At 43.8% G+C, this 23,476-nt stretch overlaps 1 protein-coding gene across 1 annotated transcript in view; it reads right to left on the bottom strand.

Annotated features, from left to right (window-relative positions):
* ndufa3 (NADH:ubiquinone oxidoreductase subunit A3) overlaps positions 1–23,413 on the bottom strand; it is an 88,478-nt gene extending 65,065 nt beyond the window's left edge. Inside the window, exon 1 of the mRNA XM_078205814.1 lies at positions 23,373–23,413. Coding sequence (XP_078061940.1) covers positions 23,373–23,385 — 13 coding nt within the window. The 5' untranslated portion in view covers positions 23,386–23,413. The remainder of the gene's footprint in view (positions 1–23,372) is intronic.
* Between the last annotated feature and the right edge of the window lie 63 nt (positions 23,414–23,476).

Here is a 23,476-nt window from a genome sequence, read left to right as displayed (position 1 = left end):
CGACCGGGTATCTGTTATTCAATAAATAAACCACCCCAAACCCCTCGATTAGATTCCAGTCTGTAACTCACTCCCGGGTATCTGTTATTCTATATATAAACCACCCCGAACCCCTCGATTGGACTCCAGTCTGTAACTCACTCCTGGGTATCTGTTATTCTGTATATAAACCACCCCGTACCCCTCAATTAGATTCCAGTCTGTAACACACTCCCAGGTATCTGTTATTCTATATATAAACCACCCTGAACCCCTCGATTAGATTCCAGTCTGTAACTCACTCCCGGGTATCTGTTGTTCTATATATAAACCACCCCGAACCCCTCGATTAGATTCCAGTCTGTAACTCACTCCCGGGTATCTGTAATTCTATATATAAACCACCCTGAACCCCTCGATTAGATTCCAGTCTGGAACTCACTCCCGGGTATCTGATATTCTCTATATAAACCACCCCGAACCCCTCGATTAGATTCCAGTCTGTAACTCACTCCCGGGTATCTGTTATTCGATATATAAACCACCCCAAACCCCTCGATTAGATTCCAGTCTGTAACTCACTCCCGGTTATCTGTTATTCTATATATAAACCACCCCGAACCCCTCGATTAGATTCCAGTCCATAACTCACTCCCGGGTATCTGTTATTCAATATATAAACCACCCCAAACCGCTCGATTCGATTCCAGTCTGTAACTCACTCCCAGGTATCTGTTATTCTATATATAAACCATCCCGAACCCCTCGATTAGACTACAGTCTGTAACTCGAGGAATTAAGGGCTATGGGGAGAGAGCGGGTAAATGGAGTTGAAATCAACCATGATTGAATGGTGGAGTGGACTCGATGGGCCGAATGGCCTTACTTCCGCTCCTATGTCTTATGGTCTTATGGTCTTATATATAAACCACCCTGAACCCCTCGATTAGATTCCAGTCTGTAACTCACTCCCGGGTATCTGTTATTCTATATATAAACCACCCCGAACCCCTCGATTGGACTCCAGTCTGTAACTCACTCCTGGGTATCTGTTATTCTGTATATAAACCACCCCGTACCCCTCAATTAGATTCCAGTCTGTAACACACTCCCAGGTATCTGTTATTCTATATATAAACCACCCTGAACCCTTCGATTAGATTCCAGTCTGTAACTCACTCCCGGGTATCTGTTATTCTATGTATAAACCACCCCGAACCCCTCGATTAGACTCCAGTCTGTAACTCACTCCTGGGTATCTGTTAGTCTATATATAAATCACCCCGAACCCCTCGATTAGATTCCAGTCTGTAACTCACTCCCGGGTATCTGTTATTCTATATATAAACCACCCTGAACCCCTCGATTAGATTCCAGTCTGTAACTCACTCCCGGGTATCTGTTGTTCTATATATAAACCACCCCGAACCCCTCGATTAGATTCCAGTCTGTAACTCACTCCCGGGTATCTGTAATTCTATATATAAACCACCCTGAACCCCTCGATTAGATTCCAGTCTGGAACTCACTCCCGGGTATCTGATATTCTCTATATAAACCACCCCGAACCCCTCGATTAGATTCCAGTCTGTAACTCACTCCCGGGTATCTGTTATTCGATATATAAACCACCCCAAACCCCTCGATTAGATTCCAGTCTGTAACTCACTCCCGGTTATCTGTTATTCTATATATAAACCACCCCGAACCCCTCGATTAGATTCCAGTCCATAACTCACTCCCGGGTATCTGTTATTCAATATATAAACCACCCCAAACCCCTCGATTCGATTCCAGTCTGTAACTCACTCCCAGGTATCTGTTATTCTATATATAAACCATCCCGAACCCCTCGATTAGACTACAGTCTGTAACTCACTCCTGGGTATCTGTTATTCTATCTATAAACCACCCTGAACCCCTCGATTAGATTCCAGTCTGTAACTCACTCCCGGTTATCTGTTATTCTATATATAAACCACCCCGAACCCCTCGATTAGATTCCAGTCCATAACTCACTCCCGGGTATCTGTTATTCAATATATAAACCACCCCAAACCCCTCGATTCGATTCCAGTCTGTAACTCACTCCCAGGTATCTGTTATTCTATATATAAACCATCCCGAACCCCTCGATTAGACTACAGTCTGTAACTCACTCCTGGGTATCTGTTATTCTATATATAAACCACCCTGAACCCCTCGATTAGATTCCAGTCTGTAACTCACTCCCGGGTATCTGTTATTCTATATATAAACGACCCTGAACCCCTCGATTAGATTCCTGTCTGTAACTCACTCCCGGGTATCTGTTATTCTACATATAAACCACCCCGAACCCCTCGATTAGATTCCAGTCTGTAACTCACTCCCGGGTATCTGTTATTCTATATATAAACCACCCCAAACCCCTCGATTAGATTCCTGTCTGTAACTCACTCCTGGGTATCTGTTATTCTATATATAAACCACCCCAAACCCCTCGATTAGATTCCTGTCTGTAACTCACTCCTGGGTATCTGTTATTCTATATATAAACCACCCCGAACCCCTCGATTAGATTCCAGTCTGTAACTCACTCCCGGGTATCTGTTATTCTACATATAAACCACCCCGAACCCCTCGATTAGATTCCAGTCTGTAACTCACTCCCGGGTATCTGTTATTCTATATATCAACCACCCCAAACCCCTCGATTAGATTCCTGTCTGTAACTCACTCCTGGGTATCTGTTATTCTATATATAAACCACCCCAAACCCCTCGATTAGATTCCAGTCTGTAACTCACTCCCGGGTATCTGTTATTCTATATATAAACCACCCCAAACCCCTCGATTAGATTCCTGTCTGTAACTCACTCCTGGGTATCTGTTATTCTATATATAAACCACCCCGAACCCCTCGATTAGATTCCAGTCTGTAACTCACTCCCGGGTATCTGTTATTCCATATATAAACCACCCTGAACCCCTCGATTAGATTCCAGTCTGTAACTCACTCCTGGGTATCTGTTATTCTATATATAAACCACCCTGAACCCCTCGATTAGATTCCAGCCTGTAACGCACTCCCGGGTATATGTTATTCTATATATAAACCACCCTGAACCCCTCGATTAGATTCCAGTCTGTAACTCACTCCCGGGTATCTGTTATTCTATATATAAACCACCCCGAACACCTCGATTAGATTCCAGCCTGTAACGCACTCCCGGGTATATGTTATTCTATATATAAACCACCCCGAACCCCTCGATTGGATTCCAGCCTGTAACTCACTCCCGGGTATATGTTATTCTCTGTATAAACCACCCTGAACCCTTCGATTAGATTCCAGTCTGTAACTCACTCCCGGGTATCTGTTCTTCTCTATATAAACCACCCTGAACCCTTGGATTAGATTCCAGTCTGTAACTCACTCCCGGGTATCTGTTATTCTATATATAAACCACCCTGAACCCCTCGATTAGATTCCAGTCTGTAACTCACTCCTGGGTATCTGTTATTCTATATATAAACCACCCTGAACCCCTTGATTCGATTCCAGTCTGTAACTCACTCCCGGGTATCTGTTATTCTATATGTAAACCACCCCGAACACCTCGATTAGATTCCAGCCTGTAACGCACTCCCGGGTATATGTTATTCTATATATAAACCACCCCGAACCCCTCGATTGGATTCCAGCCTGTAACTCACTCCCGGGTATATGTTATTCTCTATATAAACCACCCTGAACCCTTCGATTAGATTCCAGTCTGTAACTCACTCCCGGGTATCTGTTCTTCTCTATATAAACCACCCCGAACCCCTCGATTAGATTCCAGTCTGTAACTCACTCCCGGGTATCTGTTATTCTATATATAAACCACCCTGAACCACCCGATTAGATTCCAGTCTGTAACTCACTCCCGGGTATCTGTTATTCTATATATCAACCACCCTGAACCCCTCGATTAGATTCCAGTCTGTAACTCACTCCCGGGTATCTGTTCTTCTCTATATAAACCACCCCGAACCGCTCGATTAGATTCCAGTCTGTAACTCACTCCCGGGTATCTGTTATGCTATATATAAACCACCCTGAACCCCTCGATTAGATTCCAGTCTGTAACTCACTCCCGGGTATCTGTTATTCTATATATAAACCACCCTGAACCCCTCGATTAGATTCCAGTCTGTAACTCACTCCCGGGTATCTGTTATGCTATATATAAACCACCCCGAACCCCTCGATTAGATTCCAGTCTGTAACTCACTCCCGGGTATCTGTTATGCTATATATAAACCACCCTGAACCCCTCGATTAGATTCCAGTCTGTAACTCACTCCCGGGTATCTGTTATTCTATAGACAAACCACCCTGAACCCCTCGATTAGATTCCAGTCTGTAACTCACTCCCGGGTATCTGTTATTCTATATATAAACCACCCCGAACCCCTCGATTAGATTCCAGTCTGTAACCCACTCCCGGGTATCTGTTATTCTGTATATAAACCACACCGAACCACTCGATTAGATTCCAGTCTGTAACTCACTCCCGGGTATCTGTTCTTCTCTATATAAACCACCCCGAACCGCTCGATTAGATTCCAGTCTGTAACTCACTCCCGGGTATCTGTTATGCTATATATAAACCACCCTGAACCCCTCGATTAGATTCCAGTCTGTAACTCACTCCCGGGTATCTGTTATTCTATATATAAACCACCCTGAACCCCTCGATTAGATTCCAGTCTGTAACTCACTCCCGGGTATCTGTTATGCTATATATAAACCACCCCGAACCCCTCGATTAGATTCCAGTCTGTAACTCACTCCCGGGTATCTGTTATGCTATATATAAACCACCCTGAACCCCTCGATTAGATTCCAGTCTGTAACTCACTCCCGGGTATCTGTTATTCTATAGACAAACCACCCTGAACCCCTCGATTAGATTCCAGTCTGTAACTCACTCCCGGGTATCTGTTATTCTATATATAAACCACCCCGAACCCCTCGATTAGATTCCAGTCTGTAACTCACTCCCGGGTATCTGTTATTCTGTATATAAACCACACCGAACCACTCGATTAGATTCCAGTCTGTAACTCACTCCCGGGTATCTGTTATTCTGTATATAAACCACACCGAACCACTCGATTAGATTCCAGTCTGTAACTCACTCCCGGGTATCAGTTATTCTGTATATAAACCACACCGAACCCCTCGATTAGATTCCAGTCTGTAACTCACTCCCGGGTATCTGTTATTCTATATATAAACCACCCTGAACCCCTCGATAAGATTCCAGTCTGTAACTCACTCCCGGGTATCAGTTATTCTGTATATAAACCACCCTGAACCCCTCGATTAGATTCCAGTCTGTAACTCACTCCCGGGTATCTGTTATTCTATATATAAACCACCCTGAACCCCTCGATTAGATTCCAGTCTGTAACTCACTCCTGGCTATCTGTTATTCTATATATAAACCACCCCGAACCCCTCGATTAGATTCCAGTCTGTAACTCACTCCCGGGTATCTGTTATTCTATATATAAACCACCCTGAACCCCTCGATTAGATTCCAGTCTGTAACTCACTCCCGGGTATCTGTTATTCTATATATAAACCACACCGAACCCCTCGATTAGATTCCAGTCTGTAACTCACTCCCGGGTATCTGTTATTCTATATATAAACCACCCCGAACCCCTCGATTAGATTCCAGTCTGTAACTCACTCCCGGGTATCTGTTATTCTATATATAAACGACCCTGAACCCCTCGATTAGATTCCAGTCTGTAACTCACTCCCGGGTATCTGTTATTCTATATATAAACCACACCGAACCCCTCGATTAGATTCCAGTCTGTAACTCACTCCCGGGTATCTGTTATTCTATATATAAACCACCCTGAACCCCTCGATTAGATTCCAGTCTGTAACTCACTCTCGGGTATCTGTTATTCTATATATAAACCACCCAGAACCCCTCGATTAGATTCCAGTCTGTAACTCACTCCCGGGTATCTGTTATTCTATATATAAACCACCCTAAACCCCTCGATTAGATTCCAGTCTGTAACTCACTCCCGGGTATCTGTTATTCTATATATAAACCACCCTGAACCCCTCGATTAGATTCCAGTCTGTAACTCACTCCCGGGTATCTGTTATTCTATATATAAACCACCCTGAACCCCTCGATTAGATTCCAGTCTGTAACTCACTCCTGGGTATCTGTTATTCTATATATAAACCACCTCGAACCCCTCGATTAGATTCCAGTCTGTAACTCACTCCCGGGTATCTGTTATTCTATATATAAACCCCCCGAACCCCTCGATTAGATTCCAGTCTGTAACTCACTCCCGGGTATCTGTTATTCTATATATAAACCACCCCGAACCCCTCGATTAGATTCCAGTCTGCAACTCACTCCCGGGTATCTGTTATTCTATATATAAACCAACCCGAACCCCTCGATTAGATTCCATTCTGTAACTCACTCCCGGGTATCTGTTATTCTATATATAAACCACCCTGAACCCCTCGATGAGATTCCAGTCTGTAACTCACTCCTGGGTATCTGTTATTCTATATATAAACCACCCCGAACCCCTCGATTAGATTCCAGTCTGTAACTCACTCCCGGGTATCTGTTATTCTATATATAAACCACCCCGAACCCCTCGATTAGATTCCAGTCTGTAACTCACTCCCGGGTATCTGTTATTCTATGTATAAACTACCCCGAACCCCTCGATTAGACTCCAGTCTGTAACTCACTCCCGGGTATCTGTTATTCTATATATAAACCACCCTGAACCCCTCGATTAGATTCCAGTCTGTAACTCACTCCCGGGTATCTGTTATTCTATATATAAACCACCCTGAACCCCTCGATTAGATTCCAGTCTGTAACTCACTCCCGGGTATCTGTTGTTCTATATATAAACCACCCCGAACCCCTCGATTAGATTCCAGTCTGTAACTCACTCCCGGGTATCTGTAATTCTATATATAAACCACCCTGAACCCCTCGATTAGATTCCAGTCTGGAACTCACTCCCGGGTATCTGATATTCTCTATATAAACCACCCCGAACCCCTCGATTAGATTCCAGTCTGTAACTCACTCCCGGGTATCTGTTATTCGATATATAAACCACCCCAAACCCCTCGATTAGATTCCAGTCTGTAACTCACTCCCGGTTATCTGTTATTCTATATATAAACCACCCCGAACCCCTCGATTAGATTCCAGTCCATAACTCACTCCCGGGTATCTGTTATTCAATATATAAACCACCCCAAACCCCTCGATTCGATTCCAGTCTGTAACTCACTCCCAGGTATCTGTTATTCTATATATAAACCATCCCGAACCCCTCGATTAGACTACAGTCTGTAACTCACTCCTGGGTATCTGTTATTCTATCTATAAACCACCCTGAACCCCTCGATTAGATTCCAGTCTGTAACTCACTCCCGGTTATCTGTTATTCTATATATAAACCACCCCGAACCCCTCGATTAGATTCCAGTCCATAACTCACTCCCGGGTATCTGTTATTCAATATATAAACCACCCCAAACCCCTCGATTCGATTCCAGTCTGTAACTCACTCCCAGGTATCTGTTATTCTATATATAAACCATCCCGAACCCCTCGATTAGACTACAGTCTGTAACTCACTCCTGGGTATCTGTTATTCTATATATAAACCACCCTGAACCCCTCGATTAGATTCCAGTCTGTAACTCACTCCCGGGTATCTGTTATTCTATATATAAACGACCCTGAACCCCTCGATTAGATTCCTGTCTGTAACTCACTCCCGGGTATCTGTTATTCTACATATAAACCACCCCGAACCCCTCGATTAGATTCCAGTCTGTAACTCACTCCCGGGTATCTGTTATTCTATATATAAACCACCCCAAACCCCTCGATTAGATTCCTGTCTGTAACTCACTCCTGGGTATCTGTTATTCTATATATAAACCACCCCAAACCCCTCGATTAGATTCCTGTCTGTAACTCACTCCTGGGTATCTGTTATTCTATATATAAACCACCCCGAACCCCTCGATTAGATTCCAGTCTGTAACTCACTCCCGGGTATCTGTTATTCTACATATAAACCACCCCGAACCCCTCGATTAGATTCCAGTCTGTAACTCACTCCCGGGTATCTGTTATTCTATATATCAACCACCCCAAACCCCTCGATTAGATTCCTGTCTGTAACTCACTCCTGGGTATCTGTTATTCTATATATAAACCACCCCAAACCCCTCGATTAGATTCCAGTCTGTAACTCACTCCCGGGTATCTGTTATTCTATATATAAACCACCCCAAACCCCTCGATTAGATTCCTGTCTGTAACTCACTCCTGGGTATCTGTTATTCTATATATAAACCACCCCGAACCCCTCGATTAGATTCCAGTCTGTAACTCACTCCCGGGTATCTGTTATTCCATATATAAACCACCCTGAACCCCTCGATTAGATTCCAGTCTGTAACTCACTCCTGGGTATCTGTTATTCTATATATAAACCACCCTGAACCCCTCGATTAGATTCCAGCCTGTAACGCACTCCCGGGTATATGTTATTCTATATATAAACCACCCTGAACCCCTCGATTAGATTCCAGTCTGTAACTCACTCCCGGGTATCTGTTATTCTATATATAAACCACCCCGAACACCTCGATTAGATTCCAGCCTGTAACGCACTCCCGGGTATATGTTATTCTATATATAAACCACCCCGAACCCCTCGATTGGATTCCAGCCTGTAACTCACTCCCGGGTATATGTTATTCTCTGTATAAACCACCCTGAACCCTTCGATTAGATTCCAGTCTGTAACTCACTCCCGGGTATCTGTTCTTCTCTATATAAACCACCCTGAACCCTTGGATTAGATTCCAGTCTGTAACTCACTCCCGGGTATCTGTTATTCTATATATAAACCACCCTGAACCCCTCGATTAGATTCCAGTCTGTAACTCACTCCTGGGTATCTGTTATTCTATATATAAACCACCCTGAACCCCTTGATTCGATTCCAGTCTGTAACTCACTCCCGGGTATCTGTTATTCTATATGTAAACCACCCCGAACACCTCGATTAGATTCCAGCCTGTAACGCACTCCCGGGTATATGTTATTCTATATATAAACCACCCCGAACCCCTCGATTGGATTCCAGCCTGTAACTCACTCCCGGGTATATGTTATTCTCTATATAAACCACCCTGAACCCTTCGATTAGATTCCAGTCTGTAACTCACTCCCGGGTATCTGTTCTTCTCTATATAAACCACCCCGAACCCCTCGATTAGATTCCAGTCTGTAACTCACTCCCGGGTATCTGTTATTCTATATATAAACCACCCTGAACCACCCGATTAGATTCCAGTCTGTAACTCACTCCCGGGTATCTGTTATTCTATATATCAACCACCCTGAACCCCTCGATTAGATTCCAGTCTGTAACTCACTCCCGGGTATCTGTTCTTCTCTATATAAACCACCCCGAACCGCTCGATTAGATTCCAGTCTGTAACTCACTCCCGGGTATCTGTTATGCTATATATAAACCACCCTGAACCCCTCGATTAGATTCCAGTCTGTAACTCACTCCCGGGTATCTGTTATTCTATATATAAACCACCCTGAACCCCTCGATTAGATTCCAGTCTGTAACTCACTCCCGGGTATCTGTTATGCTATATATAAACCACCCCGAACCCCTCGATTAGATTCCAGTCTGTAACTCACTCCCGGGTATCTGTTATGCTATATATAAACCACCCTGAACCCCTCGATTAGATTCCAGTCTGTAACTCACTCCCGGGTATCTGTTATTCTATAGACAAACCACCCTGAACCCCTCGATTAGATTCCAGTCTGTAACTCACTCCCGGGTATCTGTTATTCTATATATAAACCACCCCGAACCCCTCGATTAGATTCCAGTCTGTAACCCACTCCCGGGTATCTGTTATTCTGTATATAAACCACACCGAACCACTCGATTAGATTCCAGTCTGTAACTCACTCCCGGGTATCTGTTCTTCTCTATATAAACCACCCCGAACCGCTCGATTAGATTCCAGTCTGTAACTCACTCCCGGGTATCTGTTATGCTATATATAAACCACCCTGAACCCCTCGATTAGATTCCAGTCTGTAACTCACTCCCGGGTATCTGTTATTCTATATATAAACCACCCTGAACCCCTCGATTAGATTCCAGTCTGTAACTCACTCCCGGGTATCTGTTATGCTATATATAAACCACCCCGAACCCCTCGATTAGATTCCAGTCTGTAACTCACTCCCGGGTATCTGTTATGCTATATATAAACCACCCTGAACCCCTCGATTAGATTCCAGTCTGTAACTCACTCCCGGGTATCTGTTATTCTATAGACAAACCACCCTGAACCCCTCGATTAGATTCCAGTCTGTAACTCACTCCCGGGTATCTGTTATTCTATATATAAACCACCCCGAACCCCTCGATTAGATTCCAGTCTGTAACTCACTCCCGGGTATCTGTTATTCTGTATATAAACCACACCGAACCACTCGATTAGATTCCAGTCTGTAACTCACTCCCGGGTATCTGTTATTCTGTATATAAACCACACCGAACCACTCGATTAGATTCCAGTCTGTAACTCACTCCCGGGTATCAGTTATTCTGTATATAAACCACACCGAACCCCTCGATTAGATTCCAGTCTGTAACTCACTCCCGGGTATCTGTTATTCTATATATAAACCACCCTGAACCCCTCGATAAGATTCCAGTCTGTAACTCACTCCCGGGTATCAGTTATTCTGTATATAAACCACCCTGAACCCCTCGATTAGATTCCAGTCTGTAACTCACTCCCGGGTATCTGTTATTCTATATATAAACCACCCTGAACCCCTCGATTAGATTCCAGTCTGTAACTCACTCCTGGCTATCTGTTATTCTATATATAAACCACCCCGAACCCCTCGATTAGATTCCAGTCTGTAACTCACTCCCGGGTATCTGTTATTCTATATATAAACCACCCTGAACCCCTCGATTAGATTCCAGTCTGTAACTCACTCCCGGGTATCTGTTATTCTATATATAAACCACACCGAACCCCTCGATTAGATTCCAGTCTGTAACTCACTCCCGGGTATCTGTTATTCTATATATAAACCACCCCGAACCCCTCGATTAGATTCCAGTCTGTAACTCACTCCCGGGTATCTGTTATTCTATATATAAACGACCCTGAACCCCTCGATTAGATTCCAGTCTGTAACTCACTCCCGGGTATCTGTTATTCTATATATAAACCACACCGAACCCCTCGATTAGATTCCAGTCTGTAACTCACTCCCGGGTATCTGTTATTCTATATATAAACCACCCTGAACCCCTCGATTAGATTCCAGTCTGTAACTCACTCTCGGGTATCTGTTATTCTATATATAAACCACCCAGAACCCCTCGATTAGATTCCAGTCTGTAACTCACTCCCGGGTATCTGTTATTCTATATATAAACCACCCTAAACCCCTCGATTAGATTCCAGTCTGTAACTCACTCCCGGGTATCTGTTATTCTATATATAAACCACCCTGAACCCCTCGATTAGATTCCAGTCTGTAACTCACTCCCGGGTATCTGTTATTCTATATATAAACCACCCTGAACCCCTCGATTAGATTCCAGTCTGTAACTCACTCCTGGGTATCTGTTATTCTATATATAAACCACCTCGAACCCCTCGATTAGATTCCAGTCTGTAACTCACTCCCGGGTATCTGTTATTCTATATATAAACCCCCCGAACCCCTCGATTAGATTCCAGTCTGTAACTCACTCCCGGGTATCTGTTATTCTATATATAAACCACCCCGAACCCCTCGATTAGATTCCAGTCTGCAACTCACTCCCGGGTATCTGTTATTCTATATATAAACCAACCCGAACCCCTCGATTAGATTCCATTCTGTAACTCACTCCCGGGTATCTGTTATTCTATATATAAACCACCCTGAACCCCTCGATGAGATTCCAGTCTGTAACTCACTCCTGGGTATCTGTTATTCTATATATAAACCACCCCGAACCCCTCGATTAGATTCCAGTCTGTAACTCACTCCCGGGTATCTGTTATTCTATATATAAACCACCCCGAACCCCTCGATTAGATTCCAGTCTGTAACTCACTCCCGGGTATCTGTTATTCTATGTATAAACTACCCCGAACCCCTCGATTAGACTCCAGTCTGTAACTCACTCCCGGGTATCTGTTATTCTATATATAAACCACCCTGAACCCCTCGATTAGATTCCAGTCTGTAACTCACTCCTGGGTATCTGTTATTCTATATATAAACCACCCCGAACCCCTCGATTAGATTCCAGTCTGTAACTCACTCCCGGGTATCTGTTATTCTATATATAAACCACCCCGAACCCCTCGATTAGATTCCAGTCTGTAACTCACTCCCGGGTATCTGTTATTCTATATATAAACCACCCCGAACCCCTCGATTAGATTCCAGTCTGTAACTCACTCCTGGGTATCTGTTATTCTATATATAAACCACCCCGAACCCCTCGATTCGATTCCAGTCTGTAACTCACTCCTGGGTATCTGTTATTCTATATATAAACCACCCCGAACCCCTCGATTAGATTCCAGTCTGTAACTCACTCCCGGGTATCTGTTATTCTATATATAAACCATCCCGAACCCTTCGATTAGATTCCAGTCTGTAACTCACTCCCGGGTATCTGTTATTCTATATATAAACCACCCCGAACCCCTCGATTAGATTCCAGTCTGTAACTCACTCCCGGGTATCTGTTATTCTATATATAAACCACCCCAAACCCCTCGATTAGATTCCAGTCTGTAACTCACTCCCGGGTATCTGTTATTCTATATATAAACCACACTGAACCCCTCGATTAGATTCCAGTCTGTAACTCACTCCCGGGTATCTGTTTTTCTATATATAAACCACCCCGAACCCCTCGATTAGATTCCAGTCTGTAACTCACTCCCAGGTATCTGTTATTCTATATATAAACCACCCCGAACCCCTCGATTAGATTCCAGTCTGTAACTCACTCTCGGGTATCTGTTATTCTATATATAAACCACCCCGAACCCCTCGATTAGATTCCAGTCTGTAACTCACTCCCGGGTATCTGTTATTCTATATGTAAACCACCCTGAACCCCTCGATTAGATTCCAGTCTGTAACTCACTCCCGGGTATCTGTTTTTCTATACATAAACCACCCCGAACCCCTCGATTAGATTCCAGTCTGTAACTCACTCCCAGGTATCTGTTATTCTATATAGAAACCACCCCGAACCCCTCGATTAGATTCCAGTCTGTAACTCACTCCCGGGTATCTGTTATTCTATATATAAACCACCCCGAACCCCTCGATTAGACTGCAGTCTGTAACTCACTCCCGGGTATCTGTTATTCTACATATAAACCACCCCGAACCCCTCGATTAGATTCCAGTCTGTAACTCACTCCCGGGTATCTGTTATTCTATATATAAACGACCCTGAACCCCTCGATTAGATTCCTGTCTGTAACTCACTCCCGGGTATCTGTTATTCTACATATAAACCACCCCGAACCCCTCGATTAGATTCCAGTCTGTAACTCACTCCCGGGTATCTGTTATTCTATATATAAACCACCCCAAACCCCTCGATTAGATTCCTGTCTGTAACTCACTCCTGGGTATCTGTTATTCTATATATAAACCACCCCAAACCCCTCGATTAGATTCCTGTCTGTAACTCACTCCTGGGTATCTGTTATTCTATATATAAACCACCCCGAACCCCTCGATTAGATTCCAGTCTGTAACTCACTCCCGGGTATCTGTTATTCTACATATAAACCACCCCGAACCCCTCGATTAGATTCCAGTCTGTAACTCACTCCCGGGTATCTGTTATTCTATATATAAACCACCCCGAACCCCTCGATTAGATTCCAGTCGGTAACTCACTCCCGGGTATCTGTTATTCTATATATAAACCACCCCGAACCCCTCGATTAGACTCCAGTCTGTAACTCACTCCCGGGTATCTGTTATTCTATATATAAACCACCCTGAACCACTCGATTAGATTCCAGTCTGTAACTCACTCCCGGGTATCTGTTATTCTATATATAAACCCCCCGAACCCCTCGATTAGATTCCAGTCTGTAACTCACTCCTGGGTATCTGTTATTCTATATATAAACCACCCCGAACCCCTCGATTAGATTCCAGTCTGTAACTCACTCCCGGGTATCTATTATTCTATATATAAACCACCCCGAACCCCTCGATTAGACTCCAGTCTGTAACTCACTCCCGGGTATCTGTTATTCTATATATAAACCACCCTGAACCCCTCGATTAGATTCCAGTCTGTAACTCACTCATGGGTATCTGTTATTCTATATATAAACCACCCCGAACCCCTCGATTAGATTCCAGTCTGTAACTCACTCCCGGGTATCTGTTATTCTATATATAAACCACCCCGAACCCCTCGATTAGATTCCAGTCTGTAACTCACTCCCGGGTATCTGTTATTCTATATATAAACCACCCCGAACCCCTCGATTAGATTCCAGTCTGTAACTCACTCCTGGGTATCTGTTATTCTATATATAAACCACCCCGAACCCTTCGATTCGATTCCAGTCTGTAACTCACTCCTGGGTATCTGTTATTCTATATATAAACCACCCCGAACCCCTCGATTAGATTCCAATCTGTAACTCACTCCCGGGTATCTGTTATTCTATATATAAACCATCCCGAACCCCTCGATTAGATTCCAGTCTGTAACTCACTCCCGGGTATCTGTTATTCTATATATAAACCACCCCGAACCCCTCGATTAGATTCCAGTCTGTAACTCACTCCCGGGTATCTGTTATTCTATATATAAACCACCCCAAACCCCTCGATTAGATTCCAGTCTGTAACTCACTCCCGGGTATCTGTTATTCTATATATAAACCACACTGAGCCCCTCGATTAGATTCCAGTCTGTAACTCACTCCCGGGTATCTGTTTTTCTATATATAAACCACCCCGAACCCCTCGATTAGATTCCAGTCTGTAACTCACTCCCAGGTATCTGTTATTCTATATATAAACCACCCCGAACCCCTCGATTAGATTCCAGTCTGTAACTCACTCTCGGGTATCTGTTATTCTATATATAAACCACCCCGAACCCCTCGATTAGATTCCAGTCTGTAACTCACTCCCGGGTATCTGTTATTCTATATGTAAACCACCCCGAACCCCTCGATTAGATTCCAGTCTGTAACTCACTCCCGGGTATCTGTTATTCTATATATAAACCACCCCGAACCCCTCGATTAGATTCCAGTCTGTAACTCACTCCCAGGTATCTGTTATTCTATATATAAACCACCCCGAACCCCTCGATTAGATTCCAGTCTGTAACTCACTCCCGGGTATCTGTTATTCTATATATAAACCACCCCGAACCCCTCGATTAGACTGCAGTCTGTAACTCACTCCCGGGTATCTGTTATTCGATATATAAACCACCCCGAACCCCTCGATTATATTCCAGTCTGTAACTCACTCCCGGGTATCTGTTATTCTATATATAAACCACCCCAAACCCCTCGATTAGATTCCAGTCTGGAACTCACTCCCGGTTATCTGTTATTCTATATATAAACCACCCCGAACCCCTCGATTAGATTCCAGTCCATAACTCACTCCCGGGTATCTGTTATTCAATATATAAATCACCCCAAACCCCTCGATTCGATTCCAGTCTGTAACTCACTCCCGGGTATCTGTTATTCTATATATAAACCATCCCGAACCCCTCGATTAGACTACAGTCTGTAACTCACTCCTGGGTATCTGATATTCTCTATATAAACCACCCCGAACCCCTCGATTAGATTCCAGTCTGTAACTCACTCCCGGGTATCTGTTATTCGATATATAAACCACCCCAAACCCCTCGATTAGATTCCAGTCTGTAACTCACTCCCGGGTATCTGTTATTCTATATATAAACCACCCCGAACCCCTCGATTAGATTCCAGTCGGTAACTCACTCCCGGGTATCTGTTATTCAATAAATAAACCACCCCAAACCCCTCGATTAGATTCCAGTCTGTAACTCACTCCCGGGTATCTGTTATTCTATATATAAACCACCCCGAACCCCTCGATTGGACTCCAGTCTGTAACTCACTCCTGGGTATCTGTTATTCTGTATATAAACCACCCCGAACCCCTCAATTAGATTCCAGTCTGTAACACACTCCCAGGTATCTGTTATTCTATATATAAACCACCCTGAACCCTTCGATTAGATTCCAGTCTGTAACTCACTCCCGGGTATCTGTTATTCTATATATAAACCACCCCGAACCCCTCGATTAGACTCCAGTCTGTAACTCACTCCTGGGTATCTGTTAGTCTATATATAAATCACCCCGAACCCCTCAATTAGATTCCAGTCTGTAACTCACTCCCGGGTATCTGTTATTCTATATATAAACCACCCTGAACCCCTCGATTAGATTCCAGTCTGTAACTCACTCCCGGGTATCTGTTGTTCTATGTATAAACCACCCCGAACCCCTCGATTAGATTCCAGTCTGTAACTCACTCCCGGGTATCTGTAATTCTATATATAAACCACCCTGAACCCCTCGATTAGATTCCAGTCTGGAACTCACCCACGGGTATCTGATATTCTCTATATAAACCACCCCGAACCCCTCGATAAGATTCCAGTCTGTAACTCACTCCCGGGTATCTGTTATTCGATATATAAACCACCCCAAACCCCTCGATTAGATTCCAGTCTGTAACTCACTCCCGGTTATCTGTTATTCTATATATAAACCACCCCGAACCCCTCGATTAGATTCCAGTCCATAACTCACTCCCGGGTATCTGTTATTCAATATATAAACCACCCCAAACCCCTCGATTCGATTCCAGTCTGTAACTCACTCCCAGGTATCTGTTATTCTATATATAAACCATCCCGAACCCCTCAATTAGACTACAGTCTGTAACTCACTCCTGGGTATCTGTTATTCTATCTATAAACCACCCTGAACCCCTCGATTAGATTCCAGTCTGTAACTCACTCCCGGTTATCTGTTATTCTATATATAAACCACCCCGAACCCCTCGATTAGATTCCAGTCCATAACTCACTCCCGGGTATCTGTTATTCAATATATAAACCACCCCAAACCCCTCGATTCGATTCCAGTCTGTAACTCACTCCCAGGTATCTGTTATTCTATATATAAACCATCCCGAACCCCTCGATTAGACTACAGTCTGTAACTCACTCCTGGGTATCTGTTATTCTATATACAAACCACCCTGAACCCCTCGATTAGATTCCAGTCTGTAACTCACTCCCGGGTATCTGTTATTCTATATATAAACGACCCTGAACCCCTCGATTAGATTCCTGTCTGTAACTCACTCCCGGGTATCTGTTATTCTACATATAAACCACCCCGAACCCCTCGATTAGATTCCAGTCTGTAACTCACTCCCGGGTATCTGTTATTCTATATATAAACCACCCCAAACCCCTCGATTAGATTCCTGTCTGTAACTCACTCCTGGGTATCTGTTATTCTATATATAAACCACCCCAAACCCCTCGATTAGATTCCTGTCTGTAACTCACTCCTGGGTATCTGTTATTCTATATATAAACCACCCCGAACCCCTCGTTTAGATTCCAGTCTGTAACTCACTCCCGGGTATCTGTTATTCTACATATAAACCACCCCGAACCCCTCGATTAGATTCCAGTCTGTAACTCACTCCCGGGTATCTGTTATTCTATATATAAACCACCCCGAACCCCTCGATTAGATTCCTGTCTGTAACACACTCCTGGGTATCTGTTATTCTATATATAAACCACCCCAAACCCCTCGATTAGATTCCAGTCTGTAACTCACTCCCGGGTATCTGTTATTCTATATATAAACCACCCCAAACCCCTCGATTAGATTCCAGTCTGTAACTCACTCCTGGGTATCTGTTATTCTATATATAAACCACCCCGAACCCCTCGATTAGATTCCAGTCTGTAACTCACTCCCGGGTATCTGTTATTCTATATATAAACCACCCCAAACCCCTCGATTAGATTCCAGTCTGTAACCCACTCCCGGGTGTCTGATATTCTATATATAAACCACCCCGAACCCCTCGATTAGATTCCAGTCTGTAACTCACTCCCGGGTATCTGTTATTCTATATATAAACCACCCTGAACCCCTCGATTAGATTCCGGTCTGTAAATCACTCCCGGGTATCTGTTATTCTATATATAAACCACCCCGAACCCCTCGATTAGATTCCGGTCTGTAACCCACTCCCGGGTATCTGTTATTCTATATATAAACCACCCTGAACCACTCGATTAGATTCCAGTCTGTAACTCACTCCCGGGTATCTGTTATTCTATATATAAACCACCCTGAACCCCTCGATTAGATTCCAGTCTGTAACCCACTCCTGGGTATCTGTTATTCTGTATATAAACCACCCCGAACCCCTCGATTAGATTCCAGTCTGTAACTCACTCCCGGGTATCTGTTATTCTATATATAAACCACCCTGAACCCCTCGATTAGATTCCAGTCTGTAACTCACTCCTGGGTATCTGTTATTCTATATATAAACCACCCCGAACCCCTCGATTAGATTCCAGTCTGTAACTCACTCCCGGGTATCTGTTATTCTATATATAAACTACCCCAAACCCCTCGATTAGATTCCAGTCTGTAACTCACTCCCGGGTATCTGTTATTCTATATATAAACCACCCCGAACCCCTCGATTAGATTCCAGTCTGTAACTCACTCCCGGGTATCTGTTATTCTATATATAAACCACCCTGAACCCCTCGATTAGATTCCAGTCTGTAACTCACTCCCGGGTATCTGTTATTCTGTATATAAACCACCCTGAACCCCTCGATTAGATTCCAGTCTGTAACTCACTCCCGGGTATCTGTTATTCTGTATATAAACCACCCTGAACCCCTCGATTAGATTCCAGTCTGTAACTCACTCCCGGGTATCTGTTATTCTGTATATAAACCACCCTGAACCCCTCGATTCGATTCCAGTCTGTAACTCACTCCCGGGTATCTGTTATTCTATATATAAACCACCCTGAACCCCTCGATTCGATTCCAGTCTGTAACTCACTCCCGGGTATCTGTTATTCTATATATAAACCACCCTGAACCCCTCGATTAGATTCCAGTCTGTAACTCACTCCCGGGTATCTGTTATTCTATATATAAACCACCCCGAACCCCTCGATTAGATTCCAGTCTGTAACTCACTCCCGGGTATCTGTTATTCTATATATAAACCACCCCAAACCCCTCGATTAGATTCCAGTCTGTAACTCACTCCCGGGTATCTGTTATTCTATATATAAACCACCCCAAACCCCTCGATTAGATTCCTGTCTGTAACTCACTCCCGGGTATCTGTTATTCTATATATAAACCACCCCAAACCCCTCGATTAGATTCCAGTCTGTAACTCACTCCCGGGTATCTGTTATTCTATATATAAACCACCCTGAACCCCTCGATTAGATTCCAGTCTGTAACTCACTCCCGGGTATCTGTTATTCTGTATATAAACCACCCTGAACCCCTCGATTAGATTCCAGTCTGTAACTCACTCCCGGGTATCTGTTATTCTGTATATAAACCACCCTGAACCCCTCGATTAGATTCCAGTCTGTAACTCACTCCCGGGTATCTGTTATTCTGTATATAAACCACCCTGAACCCCTCGATTCGATTCCAGTCTGTAACTCACTCCCGGGTATCTGTTATTCTATATATAAACCACCCCAAACCCCTCGATTAGATTCCAGTCTGTAACTCACTCCCGGTATCTGTTATTCTATATATAAACCACCCCAAACCCCTCGATTAGATTCCTGTCTGTAACTCACTCCCGGGTATCTGTTATTCTATATATAAACCACCCCAAACCCCTCGATTAGATTCCAGTCTGTAACTCACTCCCGGGTATCTGTTATTCTATATATAAACCACCCTGAACCCCTCGATTAGATTCCAGTCTGTAACTCACTCCCGGGTATCTGTTATTCTGTATATAAACCACCCTGAACCCCTCGATTAGATTCCAGTCTGTAACTCACTCCCGGGTATCTGTTATTCTGTATATAAACCACCCTGAACCCCTCGATTAGATTCCAGTCTGTAACTCACTCCCGGGTATCTGTTATTCTGTATATAAACCACCCTGAACCCCTCGATTCGATTCCAGTCTGTAACTCACTCCCGGGTATCTGTTATTCTATATATAAACCACCCTGAACCCCTCGATTAGATTCCAGTCTGTAACTCACTCCCGGGTATCTGTTATTCTATATATAAACCACCCCGAACCCCTCGATTAGATTCCAGTCTGTAACTCACTCCTGGGTATCTGTTATTCTATATATAAACCACCCTGAACCCCTCGATTAGATTCCAGTCTGTAACTCACTCCCGGGTATCTGTTATTCTATATATAAACCACCCCAAACCCCTCGATTAGATTCCAGTCTGTAACTCACTCCCGGGTATCTGTTATTCTATATATAAACCACCCCAAACCCCTCGATTAGATTCCTGTCTGTAACTCACTCCCGGGTATCTGTTATTCTATATATAAACCACCCCAAACCCCTCGATTAGATTCCAGTCTGTAACTCACTCCCGGGTATCTGTTATTCTATATATAAACCACCCCGAACCCCTCGATTAGATTCCAGTCTGTAACTCACTCCCGGGTATCTGTTATTCTATATATAAACCACCCCAAACCCCTCGATTAGATTCCTGTCTGTAACTCACTCCCGGGTATCTGTTATTCTATATATAAACCACCCCAAACCCCTCGATTAGATTCCTGTCTGTAACTCACTCCCGGGTATCTGTTATTCTATATATAAACCACCCCAAACCCCTCGATTAGATTCCAGTCTGTAACTCACTCCCGGGTATCTGTTATTCTATATATAAACCACCCTGAACCCCTCGATTAGATTCCAGTCTGTAACTCACTCCCGGGTATCTGTTGTTCTGTATATAAACCACCCTGAACCCCTCGATTAGATTCCAGTCTGTAACTCACTCCCGGGTATCTGTTATTCTGTCTATAAACCACCCTGAACCCCTCGATTAGATTCCAGTCTGTCACTCACTCCCGGGTATCTGTTATTCTGTATATAAACCACCCTGAACCCCTCGATTCGATTCCAGTCTGTAACTCACTCCCGGGTATCTGTTATTCTATATATAAACCACCCTGAACCCCTCGATTAGATTCCAGTCTGTAACTCACTCCCGGGTATCTGTTATTCTATATATAAACCACCCCGAACCCCTCGATTAGATTCCAGTCTGTAACTCACTCCTGGGTATCTGTTATTCTATATATAAACCACCCTGAACCCCTCGATTAGATTCCAGTCTGTAACTCACTCCCGGGTATCTGTTATTCTATATATAAACCAGCCCGAACCCCTCGATTCGATTCCAGTCTGTAACTCACTCCCGGGTATCTGTTATTCTATATATAAACCACCCTGAACACCTCGATTAGATTCCAGTCTGTAACTCACTCCCGGGTATCTGTTATTCTATATATAAACCACCCCGAACCCCTCGATTAGATTCCAGTCTGTAACTCACTCCCGGGTATCTGTTATTCTATATATAAACCACCCTGAACACCTCGATTAGATTCCAGTCTGTAACTCACTCCCGGGTATCTGTTATTCTATATATAAACCACCCTGAACCACTCGATTAGATTCCAGTCTGTAACTCACTCCCGGGTATCTGTTATTCTATATATAAACCACCCCGAACCCCTCGATTAGATTCCAGTCTGTAACTCACTCCCGGGTATCTGTTATTCTATATATAAACCACCCTGAACCCCTCGATTAGACTCCAGTCTGTAACTCACTCCCGGGTATCTGTTATTCTATATATAAACCACCCTGAACACCTCGATTAGATTCCAGTCTGTAACTCACTCCCGGGTATCTGTTATTCTATATATAAACCACCCCGAACCCCTCGATTAGATTCCAGTCTGTAACTCACTCCCGGGTATCTGTTATTCTATATATAAACCTCCCCGAACCCCTCGATTAGATTCCAGTCTGTAACTCACTCCCGGGTATCTGTTATTCTATATATAAACCACCCCGAACCCCTCGATTAGATTCCAGTCTGTAACTCACTCCCGGGTATCTGTTATTCTATATATAAACCACCCCGAACCCCTCGATTAGATTCCAGTCTGTAACTCACTCCCGGGTATCTGTTATTCTATATATAAACCACCCCGAACCCCTCGATTAGATTCCAGGTCTGTAACTCACTCCCGGGTATCTGTTATTCTATATATAAACCACCCCGAACCCCTCGATTAGATTCCAGTCTGTAACTCACTCCCGGGTATCTGTTATTCTATATATAAACCACCCCGAACCCCTCGATTAGATTCCAGTCTGTAACTCACTCCCGGGTATCTGTTATTCTATATATAAACCACCCCGAACCCCTCGATTAGATTCCAGTCTGTAACTCACTCCCGGGTATCTGTTATTCTATATATAAACCACCCCGAACCCCTCGATTAGATTCCAGTCTGTAACTCACTCCCGGGTATCTGTTATTCTATATATAAACCACCCCGAACCCCTCGATTAGATTCCAGTCTGTAACTCACTCCCGGGTATCTGTTATTCTATATATAAACCACCCCGAACCCCTCGATTAGATTCCAGTCTGTAACTCACTCCCGGGTATCTGTTATTCTATATATAAACCACCCCGAACCCCTCGATTAGATTCCAGTCTGTAACTCACTCCCGGGTATCTGTTATTCTATATATAAACCACCCCGAACCCCTCGATTAGATTCCAGTCTGTAACTCACTCCCGGGTATCTGTTATTCTATATATAAACCACCCCGAACCCCTCGATTAGATTCCAGTCTGTAACTCACTCCCGGGTATCTGTTATTCTATATATAAACCACCCCGAACCCCTCGATTAGATTCCAGTCTGTAACTCACTCCCGGGTATCTGTTATTCTATATATAAACCACCCTGAACCCCTCGATTAGATTCCAGTCTGTAACTCACTCCCGGGTATCTGTTATTCTATATATAAACCACCCCAAACCCCTCGATTAGATTCCGGTCTGTAACGATTCTGGGTCAAGGTGAGACAGTCACTTACTCCATGTTGCCATCTTGCAGGAGTTACAATGGTTGCACTCTGACCTCCAATTGCCTTTCAGTGATTGGCTGTGTCCGCTGGCAACCGGAGTTTATGTTTAACTC

Source organism: Mustelus asterias, unplaced genomic scaffold (assembly GCF_964213995.1).
Source record: "Mustelus asterias unplaced genomic scaffold, sMusAst1.hap1.1 HAP1_SCAFFOLD_1017, whole genome shotgun sequence".
NCBI lineage: Eukaryota > Metazoa > Chordata > Chondrichthyes > Carcharhiniformes > Triakidae > Mustelus > Mustelus asterias.
This window is presented reverse-complemented; position numbering and strand designations above follow the sequence as displayed.